Source organism: Podarcis melisellensis (assembly GCF_964234715.1).
Source record: "Podarcis melisellensis genome assembly, chromosome: 8".
Taxonomy (NCBI): domain Eukaryota; kingdom Metazoa; phylum Chordata; class Lepidosauria; order Squamata; family Lacertidae; genus Podarcis; species Podarcis melisellensis.
The window spans coordinates 34,645,363-34,657,775 of record NC_138540.1 but is presented as its reverse complement, the minus strand read 5'-3'; the positions used below and the strand labels follow the sequence as shown (position 1 = coordinate 34,657,775).

Sequence of the window (12,413 nt, the reverse complement as noted above, 5' to 3'; positions counted from 1 at the left end):
GAGAACAGAAATTGCTCAGTGGCAGCAGGAGGCCCTGTTAGCTAAAGTGGTACCTCAGGTTAAGAACAGTTTCAGGTGAAGAACAGACCTCCAGAACAAATTAAGTTCTTAACCCAAGGTACCACTGTAAATCTAAAGTTGCAAGGGGAACCATGAATAGACAATGCAAATTTATTTAAAACAGTAAACAGAAAACACATCAGTGTTACACTTAATTTTAAACATGGAAACCTGAACATTTGGTTTCTGCAAACGTGATTTGCATTAATTTACATGGCAGAGTGTTGTCGTCAGACACCTTATGTGGTGTGAAGGTTTACCCAGCAGTGCATTTGATTTTAATCAAAGAGTCCTTGTAACACGATCCAAAGTTGGGTTGAACCACTGGTAACATTGCCTTTCCTTGTTCCTCCCCAGTCCTGCAAATAATATCACATATGTTACATTTCCATTCAGCTTGCGTATCTGCATATTTGAATTCAGTCAGCTGTGGGATATTGGTGACTTGAAACATTCAAACTCTTGTCCAGTGTTATAGACGTTCTTCTGCCTGGTCATCGGCAAAACCATTAAAGGTAAAGGGTAAAGGGACCCCTAACCATTAGGTCCAGTCGTGACCGACTCTGGGGTTGCAGCGCTCATCTCACTTTATTGGCCGAGGGAGCTGGCATACAGCTTCCAGGTCATATAGCCAGCACGACTAAGCCGCTTCTGGTGAACCAGAGCAGTGCACGGAAACACCATTTACCTTCCTGCCGGAGTGGTACCTATTTATCTACTTGCACTTTGACGTGCTTTCGAACTGCTAGGTTGGCATGAGCAGGGACCAAGCAACGGGAGCTCACCCCGTCACGGGGATTCAAACTGCCGACCTTCTGATCGGCAAGTCCTAGGCTCTGTGGTTTAACCCACAGCGCCACCCGTGTCCCTTAAAACCCGTAAAACCATTAGAGCCATTAAAATACCTTTACAGTGGTGCCTCGCAAGACGAAAAGAATCCGTTCCGCGATTCTTTTCGTCTAGCGGCTTTTTCGTCTTGCGAAGCAAGCCCATTGACAGCTTAGCGGATTAGCGCTACAGTGGTCTAGTGGCTTCTAGTGATCAGCTGTTAAGCAGCTTATCAGCGGATCAGCTGTTAAGTGGCTTAGCGGCTTAGGAAAAGGGGGAAAAAAGTGAAAAAAACCCGCGGGGACTCGCAAGATTTTTTCGTCTTGTGAAGCAACCCCATAGGGAAATTCGTTTTGCGAAGCGCCTCCAAAACGGGAAACCCTTTTGTCTAGCGGGTTTTCTGTCTTGCGAGGCGTTCGTCTTGCGGAGCACCACTGTACTGTCAAGGGATAACTAAACATCGCTGAAGAGGAACTCCCTTTCCCTGTTGGCACTACAGCTCTAGGTAGAGAATCTGGTAAAGTTTGCACAGTCTTCAGCCAAGTAGCTTGATAATCCAAGAAAGAATTCGATCCACTGAAAATGCTGGTTGCACAAAGGTCCTAAGTGAGGTAAGGGCTACAATTCTCTAAATCTGGCCGAAGCCTGCATTGCTTTGGAAAATTACACTGCTGCCCACTCTCCTGGGTGGTGGTGGTAAGTGCATTAATTAACTAAGTATTTCTAACCCTCACTCTCCATTGAATATTTCAGTTGAGAGTAGGGAACAATGAAATAAAAACATATAAAAGGAAATCAAAAATTACAATATGCAAAAATTACAAAACAAGCCCTTAAATAACATAAATGAACAGCTCCATCATAAAGCAAGCAAAGCTGAACTGTGGCAAAGACAAAACAAAAAAAATTCCTTCCAGTAGCACCTTAAAGACCAACTGAATCAGTTCTTGGTATGAACTTTCGTGTGCATGCACACGAAAGCTCATACCAAGAACTGACTCAGTTGGTCTTTAAGGTGCTACTGGAAGGAATTTTTTTTGTTTTGACTATGGCAGACCAACACGGCTACCTATCTGTAACTGTGGCAAAGACAGCAATTTGATTTTCCCATTTGACCCAATATTTGGGTAGCGAAAACAGAACATCCAACTGACTCAAACAACCAAAGAGTCTTAGCAACTGTTCATGTCTGTCTTTATTATGTTAGGAAAGCAGATCATGTCATATTCGGTGCATGGTCCTCATTGGTTCCTGCGTAGGTTTTTGTTCAGAGTCAACGTTAATCTGAAAGATAAATGTTGCACATGTGTAACTTATATGACAATTTGGGCCAAATTGCTCTTATTAGATAAAGAAATGCATTTATGGGATTCATCCCTTCTGGAATTAGTTCCTCAGTGATGAAGATGAATGCACGTCGGCATGTAAAATGCACTGAGCATTAAGTTGCTAAATGACTGCTCTGTTTCGTGATTGATTATCGAGCTCCTTCATAGAAGCTTCGTGACCTGCACATCTATCCTCAAGAAGGTTTGCATTCACAAACCTGCTTAGTGTTCTTCACCCACCCTCCTAATTAAACCTTTATTGAATTTCCTTCCCCTTTTTCATACTTGCTGATGCTAGCCTGTGGTTGATGACAAAGGCCTTCCACCAATCACATGGTTCCTCTGTTTTCAAATAGTCCCACTCTGCAGGATTAGCCACTTTTAATGACTTTAATCTCCTTTTGGAGAAGCGATTCCCACCCCCACCCCCCTTATTCTGCTTCATTCCTTTGATTGCATTAATGTGGAATCATTATTCCATTGGAAAAGAAACCTCATCCGAATTTAACAGTATCACTCTTACTGGTGTATGGTGTGGGGGAAAGTGGATAGAGATATTTTTTTCTCCCTATACCAGAATTGGGAGCCACCCAATGAATCTGAATGTTGGAAGACTCAGGACAGACAAAAGGAAGTACTTCTTCACACAGTGCAGTGTTAAACTGTGGAACTCACTCCCACAATACGTTATGATGGCCACCAACAAACTTGGGCGACTTTAAAAGAGGATCAGAGGATCAGACAAATTAATGGAGGATAAGGTTATCACTGGCTATGTTCTACCTCGGTACCAGTTACCAGGATTCATAAGTGGACAGAGGCATTGTTGCACTTCCTATAGGCATCTGGTTGGCACTGTGAGAACAGGTTGGTGAAGAACAAGATGGGCTTTTGTGCTGATCCAGCAAGGCTTTTCTCATGTCCCTCATTCCAATATACTAGGCGGCTACAACACTCTTAAGTACATATCTGACTCCTAATTCAAAGTGCTGTTGATGACCTTTTAAAGCCATGGCTGAGAATCTTTGACTAAAGGGTTGCATGTGGTCTTCTGGATTGTGGGCCAACTCACATTTGTCTGGACCTTTCCATTGGAAATCTGGCCCTACTCACCCACCCTAGTGTGCGACTCCAAAGGGAGTTTTTCTATTGGCAGAAAAATGGTACCCTACCCCTATTTTAAAGCCTTCCATGGCTGAGGACCAAGGGCTGCTTGTTTCCATGTGTGTTTACCTGTCAGGTATTTACACCTTTTTAGGTATGGTGGGTGGCTACCAGGAACAGGGGCGCCTTGATCACGGTACACTAATTCTCCTCCTAGACAGGCTCACCTGGTGCTTTGTGGTGTTTGGGTGTTAGGCAAAGACCTCTTTATTTCTCTAAGCTTATTAATAGTTTGAACGCTGTTTTCAAAATGTCTTTTGCTTTTTGTGTTTACTGCTTTGTTCAATATTTTGTACTCTTCAGTGTATCTTGTATTTTTTAAAATGTAAACCTCCCTGGCTATTTTATTTGAAGGAGGGCATAGAAATACAGTCATACCTTGGATTGAGGTAGCTTCGGGATAAGTATTTTCGGGTTGCGCCCTGCGGCGACCCGGAAGTAACGGAGCGCGTTACTTCCGGGTTTCGCTGCTCACGCATGCGCAGACAGCCAAAATGATGTCACACGCATGTGCGGAAGCAGTGCATCATGACCTGCAGGCGTGGGTTGTGTTCGCTTCTGGATGTGAACGGGGCTCCAGAACGGATTCTGTTTTCATCCAGAGGTACCACTGTACCTGTTATAGGTACTCCTATCAGCACCTTCCATTATGAATATTAATTAATAATGAATAGTAATACAACACCCATATAAAAACATAATCAAACATTAAAAAATTCCCGATAGAACATGGCCAGTAGTCAGGGATAGTGGCTGTTAAATTCTGGAAGACAACAGGCTGTTCTAGATCACTGGTATTCAACTGGTTGGTTGGAGACTCCTAAGTGACATAAAGCAGATTGTACACTGCCATTTTTGTTACTTTCCTTGTTTAAGATGTTCTTTAAGGATACAGCAGGAGGAGAAGGAAATTACCGTATTTTTCACTCTATAAGACTCACCTTTTCCCTCCTAAAAAGTAAGGGGAAATGTGTGTGCGTCTTATGGAGCGAATGCAGGCTGTGCAGCTATCTCAGAAGCCAGAACAGCAAGAGGGATCGCTGCGCAGAGATCCTTCTTGCTGTTCTAGCCTCTGGGATTCAGAATATTTTTTTGCTTGTTTTCTTCCTCCAGAAACTAGGTGCGTCTTGTGGTCTGGTGCATCTTATAGAGTGGAAAATACGGTAATAGTGGGTTCTGAAGTTGAAGGTTGGTGTTAAAGGTGGGCCCAAGTCTGAAAGCACTGCAAACAGCTGGCCTTGACTGGAAACATGGTGCAGATGGAATGCAAGGGGATCTTGCCACCAAATTTTTACACTGGGCTCTTATTCATTTAAAGACTAGATTGGAGGCCAATCTATTCCTGAGTAATTCCTAAAAGACAACAACCATGTCAGAAGATTCTGTTGCTTTGCTAGCCACCTGTGTTGGCTCTGAGCCATGGTGACTGAACCCCAACTTTCCCAAGAGTTCGTTTCCTCAGTGGCCAGCTCCTTGCAGGTCACAGTCCTTGGCACACTTTCCTGGGAGTGAACCCCATAGGACTTATTTCTGAGTAAACGTGCATAAAATTGCTCTGGCAGACTCATGGCTGCTTTAAAGCAATCGCTGTGTTTTAAGAGCAAGGCATTTTAAAGTGTTTTGCAAATGTACAGCCCTAAGTTATTGCCGTTCTTGTATTTTTAAGTGATGGCTCGATGGACTCCTGTTGTTGTAATAATATTACGGTGGTGTAATATTTAAAAAATACGGAAACACATTGAGTGCCAATTCGCCATTTGTTGCCCTAGTTTAAAAGCCCCCTTGTGCCTCCCTGGTCCCCCTCCCCCCGTTTGCCTGCATCCCCCTTGAGGAGCCCAGCTGGCATGAGCTGGGAATTAGTGTGTGCAGCGGTTTGCTGGTCCTTCCCTGCTGAATGTAATCCAGGGAGCAAGCAGCCAGCTGAATCCTTCCAGTCAGAAGAGCCCATTAATTCAAGTCCTTGGGGGGGGGGGAGAGGCAGCCTCCCCCTTTCTTGCTTGGTGAGAAAGGCCCCCTGTGATTGTAGCTGGCGTGAGAGCGAGACAGAGGCTGTCCAGGGCAAGGCTTAAAGCTTGCTCATTATGGGGAGTGCCGTTGATTTACAATCTGCAGAGTTAGGTTTAATTTCTCATCTGCACAAGGTATGATCGTAGGCTGAGGGTGAGGGTGGAGGTAGGCAATGGATTTCAAAAGTAATTTTTTTTTAAAAAAAATCTATTGAACACTTACCAGATCTTTCTATGGCGTGTGCGCAAGAGAACGCACCTTATTCTTAATTTGCTTCATAAAAAAAAAAAAAAACCCCATGTTATACAGCTTTTTGATGGAGCTATGCCAAAAGCAGTTTACAATAGGTACTGGCGGTAAAAAGGAATCAAGTGAAAAGGAGGTAAGGCGGACTAAAATAAAACAATATATTTTTTTGCAATAAAGTTGGAAAAAGATTAGATTAATTTTAAGTGGAAGCCCAAGGTTTAGGTAATAGGGCTAGGCCTTAATCTTCAGCAAAGACCAAAGATCCCAGACAAGGGTAGTAGTTGACGGGCCTCCCTGTCATACCGGATGTGATTAGATTAATAAGAAATCCAGAGTAAACATATTTTGGTAAATATCTGAGGGGGTTGCACAGAACAGAAAGGGTCCTCAGATAATTAAGCATACAAGCTGCCTGAGATATATTCCTATGAAATATATGTTACCAGCCTTGCATTTCAACAGTAGCCTGGTAGACTTTGGTGATAAGGGATTTTGTGTATGGGCATCAAATCACATGTGGGTGCTCACGGTAGGTACTCTACAGGCTGCAGAGGAAGGAGGGAACCCTCTATCCCAGTGTTTCCCAACCTTGGGCCTCCAGATGTTTTTGGCCTACAACTCCCATCATCCCTAACTAGCAAGACCAGTGGTCAGGGATGATGGGAATTGTAGTTCAAAAACAGCTGGAGGCACAAGGTTGGGAAACACTGCTCTATCCCTCCTTTCCCAGCCCTCTGCAGGTGCATTCATTCATTCATTCATTCATTCATTCATTTATTTAACTGGCTAATAACATTTATGAGAGAGAAGCATGGGGGACCCTGAAGTTGCCCATCCACAACACCTGGATAACAGACTAAGTAGCCAGACAAGTCACCTGGTTTCAGTCTTCCTTGCTAAGGGGAGCTTTACTGTAGTTATTTTAAAACTACAAAGATGATTTCTAAATTTGCACCTGTGCACACACATTATTAGCATACGCAAACCTTTTTATTGTACTGGGATTTTTGGTGAGGCCCAAGTAGCCATGTATGAGGGCACAACCTTTTTTTAAAAAAAATAATCATCATCATCATTTAAAATGTTGCATTTTATGACCCACTCTGAAAGGGATGCCCTTAGTGGCCTCCCATCCCAGGGCTGACCAGGTCAAAACCTGCTTAGCTTCAGCGGTTCTGTGGCACTAGGTCCTTCCAGACTCTTCCTCGGACCTATTTGCAGAGGACTTTGGTGCACTCTTTGCATGGTAGAGGAGGGGCAACCTACTTGTAGAGGTAAGGGAGCTACTGACAGAGCAGACTTCTGTTCAGGTCTCCAAAAAGTCATGGACTAAGAATCAAGCAAAATATACCAAGTGGCTGGAAAAGTTCAGTAGCACTGGGGCCAACTACAAGTGGCTGAGTGTTAGCACTATATTGGGGGGCCTGTCAGTAGAAGCTGACAGAGAGGTGGGGAACGACCAGCAGCTGTTACCGTTCGTGTTTGCATTTGTGGAAGACGTGAAAACGAAGAGGGATCAAAACGGCTGCAATGAATTTGTAGGGAAAAGCAGCTGTGTAAGAAATTCAATCCTTTATTCCTGGCGCTTTGAGTTGAACTGTGTGCGTGTGCAAGGGAAAAAAGATCTTTGCAAATCTGAAATTGGCAAAACCAATAGCTCAACCCCCCTCCCCCCCACAATATGGTGGAGGTGCCCCCCTCCAAAGCCGTGGCACTGCCAGGCCCAGAGGCTCTGAGCTACGATGTGGAACCGCTTTCCCTTCCCTGCTGCCAACGAAGTATCTTCCGTCTTGCTGCAGAGTTGGCAGGCACACACATGGCATGAAATTGGCGCCGGAGCCAGGCTGACTCTGACTGCATGGAAGCACCTTTAGAGTTGGGTGCACAGTGCAGAATGCTGCCCACCCTGCATGACTAGCCCAACGAGGGGGGGTGCATTTTGTTTTTAATTGGTGGTTTAAAAGCCACCTGACACCTTACCTTTTCCAGCCTCTGACCATTGATTTCAGTTTTGTTTCAGGTGCAAGTGGGCTTTGGGGAAATCCATCTTGTTTATGTCACAATACTATTGAATGATTCTCTCTCTCTCTGTGTGTGTTTGAGAGAGGGAGATTCTCTGGTTGTAACTGCTCCTGTGTAGCCTTTCCCATTTTGAGGCAGGGCTGGAACAGATTTTTTTTCCAGGCCGTATTATTTGAAAACCGTTCCGACAAGTATGTGTTGAAAAATGCTCACGTACAAGCACTTAACACAGCAGCTCTTAGAAATGTTTGTATCGCTCTGAGGCATGTTGCGCTTTGTTTTCTTGACTCGCTGTTTATTGCTTGGCAATACAGTAGACAGGTGTTAAACCTGCTTGGGGGACTTGCGAGGGGGGGTGGAGGAAGGAGAAATTGCTTAACATTAATAACGGATGCTCTGTATTTGGCATATTTGTTTATTTTACTTTAAAAAGAATAGATTTGTGCAGCAGACTTAATCTGCATTTTCTCTTTTGCTCCAACATCCTGTTAAGATTCAGGAGGCATTTGTGGCGTGCGCTGGTTCTTTCAGTTTTGTTTTTGTTCTGCAATTGAATCTTTCCCTCTTCTGCTTTCTTCCTCTCTCTTTTAAACGCTGTAGTAGCAGAAGGGCCATAGTGTTGTTGAACGGCTTTGTCCCTATTTTCACAGATGCACTGGGAATTGTTTTTAATCTCCTTTCTGCTTTCCCATTACAGATGGCGATGACGACCCACAACTCTCCTGGGTGGCTTCATCTCCCTCCAGCAAAGACGTTGCATCACCCACTCAGATGATAGGAGATGGGTGTGATCTCGGCATCGGGGAGGAGGAAGGGGGGACTGGCCTGCCGTATCCCTGTCAGTTTTGTGATAAGTCCTTCATTCGCCTGAGCTACCTTAAAAGGCACGAGCAGATCCACAGCGACAAGCTACCTTTCAAATGCACCTACTGCAGCCGGCTTTTCAAGCACAAGAGGAGCAGGGACCGGCACATCAAGCTGCACACGGGGGACAAGAAGTACCACTGCCACGAGTGTGAAGCAGCCTTCTCTCGCAGCGACCACCTCAAGATCCACTTGAAGACGCACAGCTCCAGCAAGCCCTTCAAGTGCACGGTCTGCAAGCGGGGCTTCTCCTCCACCAGCTCCCTGCAGAGCCACATGCAGGCCCACAAGAAGAACAAGGAGCACCTGGCCAAGAGCGAGAAGGACGGCAAGAAGGACGACTTCATGTGCGACTACTGCGAGGAGACCTTCAGCCAGACCGAGGAGCTGGAGAAGCACGTCATGACGCGCCACCCTCAGCTCTCCGAGAAGGCCGACCTGCAGTGCATCCATTGCCCTGAGGTGTTTGCCGACGAGAACTCCCTGCTATCCCACATCCACCAAGCCCACGCCAACAAGAAACACAAGTGCCCCATGTGCCCAGAGCAGTTCTCTTCGGTGGAGGAGGTCTATTGCCACTTGGATAGCCACCGGCAGCCTGATTCCAGCAACCACAGCATCAGCCCCGACCCTGTCTTGGGCAGCGTGGCCTCCATGAGCAGCGCCACGCCGGATTCCAGTGCTTCGGTGGAGCGGGGCTCCACTCCCGACTCGACTCTGAAACCCTTGAGAGGGCAAAAGAAGATGAGGTCCCTGGAGAGAGAAGAGGGACAGTCCTGGTCGAAAGTCTCCTACAGCTGCCCGTACTGCACCAAGCGCGATTTCAATAGCCTCGCCGTCTTGGAGATCCACCTGAAAACCATCCATGTGGACAAACCTCAGCAAAGCCACACGTGCCAGATTTGCCTTGAATCCATGCCCACGTTGTATAACCTGAACGAACACGTGAGGAAGGTGCATAAAAACCACGCATATCCCATGATGCAGTTCAGCAACATTTCGGCCTTCCACTGCAACTATTGTCCAGAGATGTTTGCGGACATCAACAGCCTGCAGGAACACATCCGTATCGCTCACTGCGGGCCGGGAGCCACAACTCAAGACGGCAACAACGCCTTCTTTTGCAACCAGTGCTCCATGGGCTTTCTGACCGAAGCCTCTCTGACTGAGCACATCCAGCAAACTCACTGCAACATAGGAAACTCCAAATTGGATTCCCCTGTTGTTCAGCCATCACAGTCTTTTATGGAGGTATATTCCTGCCCTTATTGCACAAACTCGCCCATTTTTGGCTCTATTCTCAAGCTAACGAAACACATCAAAGAAAACCATAAGAACATTCCACTGGCACACAACAAAAAGTCCAAAGGTGAGCAGAGTCCAGTTTCTTCTGATGTTGAAGTGTCTTCCCCCAAAAGGCAGCGGCTTTCTGCCAGCGTCAATTCAGTTTCGAACGGTGAGTACCCGTGTAACCAGTGCGAACTGAAGTTCTCCAGCTTTGAAAGCTTCCAGACTCATTTGAAGTTGCATTTGGAGTTGTTGCTAAGGAAGCAGTCGTGCCCTCAGTGCAAAGAAGACTTTGATTCCCAGGAATCTCTCCTGCAGCACCTCACTGTCCACTATATGACAACCTCAACTCATTATGTCTGCGAGAGCTGCGACAAGCAGTTTTCATCGGTGGACGATCTGCAGAAACATTTGCTGGACATGCATACTTTTGTGTTGTATCACTGCACCCTTTGCCAAGAGGTTTTTGACTCCAAGGTATCTATCCAAGTGCACCTGGCAGTGAAGCACAGCAATGAGAAAAAGATGTATCGGTGTACAGCCTGCAACTGGGATTTTCGGAAGGAGGTGGACCTCCAGATCCACGTGAAGCACAGTCACCTGGGCAACCCTGCAAAGTCTCACAAGTGCATCTTCTGTGGAGAGACGTTTAGCACCGAAGTGGAGCTGCAGTGCCACATCACGACCCACAGCAAAAAGTACAACTGCAAGTTCTGCAGCAAAGCCTTCCACGCCATCATCTTGCTTGAAAAACATTTGCGGGAGAAGCACTGTGTCTTTGATGCCAGTGCTGAGAACGGAACAGCCAATGGCACAGTGCCGGCTAGCAAGAAGGCAGAATCTGCCGATATCCCGAACATGTTGATGAAAAATCCAGACACTTCAAACAGCCACGAAGCTAGCGAGGATGACGTGGATGCTTCGGAGCCCATGTACGGCTGCGATATCTGTGGGGCGGCTTATACGATGGAGGTGCTTTTGCAGAACCACCGTCTGAGGGACCATAACATCAGGCCAGGGGAGGACGACTGTTCCAGGAAGAAAGCAGAGTTCATCAAAGGGAGCCACAAGTGCAACATCTGCTCAAGGACCTTTTTCTCGGAGAACGGCCTCCGGGAGCACATGCAGACCCACCGAGGCCCAGCAAAGCATTACATGTGCCCCATTTGTGGGGAACGCTTCCCGTCCCTCCTGACCCTGACGGAGCACAAAGTAACTCACAGCAAGAGCTTGGATACAGGGACGTGCCGGATCTGCAAAATGCCCCTGCAGAGCGAAGAAGAGTTCATTGAGCACTGCCAGATGCACCCCGACCTCAGAAACTCCCTCACCGGATTCCGCTGTGTTGTCTGCATGCAGACGGTCACCTCAACTCTCGAGCTGAAAATCCACGGAACATTCCATATGCAAAAATTGGCAGGGAACTCTGCGGCGTCTTCTCCCAACGGCCAGGCCTTGCAGAAATTCTACAAGTGTGCTCTGTGCTTGAAGGACTTCAGGAACAAGCAAGACTTGGTGAAGCTGGATGTTAACGGTCTGCCGTATGGCCTGTGTGCTGGATGCATGACCAGGAGCACCAATGGACAGTCCATGGGCATGACCCCACCAGAAGTTAGCGAAAGACCTTGTGGTAGCCTGAGGTGCCCGGAGTGTAGTGTCAAATTTGAAAGTGCCGAAGACTTAGAAAGCCACCTTCAGTTGGACCACCGAGACCTGACGCCTGAGACCAGTGGCCAGAAGAAGGGTACCCAGACATCCCCTGTTCCCAGAGTAAGTACTGCCACAGGTTAGCTTTACTATAATGAATAATAGTAAGAAGAATAGATACTAACTTCAGAAACTCACATTGCACATAGGGCTCCAATGTGCACTTGAAGCTTCCATTCTCTTTAGTATGGAAAACTTCCTCTGTGTGTGTCTGGCTCTCCCTTGCTCAGGAGGGAATAAGGGAACCTCTGCTTATACAGGAGTTCCATGTGAGTGTTGGAACTCAGCAAACATTTGCTCTACAATAATTAACTACAAAGTACAGGTGATTTCTCCCCAACTATAAAAAGATAACATTACATTATTGTTTTTAGAGAAAAATGGTATTCTTGGTTGTTGTTGTTGTTTGCTTCAGAGTTATAGGGTTCTGCTGTCAAAGCTACCTCATTTAGCTACTGGCTCATTCACAGAGTGGCAAGCACAGTTGTGGTCATAGTTAGGTTAGCAGTGGCATTATATCCATAAAAGACTCATGGTAAGCATCCTTCCTTTGTAAAGCAATTTTAGATGGAGTTCCAACTGCCCTGAGCAGGTTAGAAAGGTAGATAAAAGAATAAATAAATAAATTCAAGTTCCAAATTCGTCATTTCACTTAAACTCTCATATAAAAATTGATTGGGCACTACTTGGATACTGCTTCATACAAGCCATTCTGTCTGCGTTCCAACACTGAAGAGTGGGAAAGTGCGCCTCACAGGTGAGCGACCCCACAAAGCAAAGTTTTGGCGGAGTGTGGAATGCACCTGGTCATCTCTGCTCAAACTCCAGCGTGGATCATAGCAGCTAGAAATAGATTCCTAAAAGACCTCCATGCACATGTCTGATTCAGAGCCTTGT

At 46.2% G+C, this 12,413-nt stretch overlaps 1 protein-coding gene across 4 annotated transcripts in view; it reads left to right on the top strand.

Moving 5' to 3' along the window:
* Positions 1–12,413, top strand: part of ZNF423 (zinc finger protein 423) — a 315,709-nt gene that overhangs the window by 175,336 nt on the left and 127,960 nt on the right. For all 4 annotated transcript variants that reach the window (XM_081923987.1, XM_081923986.1, XM_081923985.1 and 1 more), the window contains exon 4: positions 8,356–11,579. In XM_081923987.1, the coding sequence (XP_081780113.1) occupies positions 8,356–11,579 (3,224 nt within the window). The remainder of the gene's footprint in view (positions 1–8,355; positions 11,580–12,413) is intronic.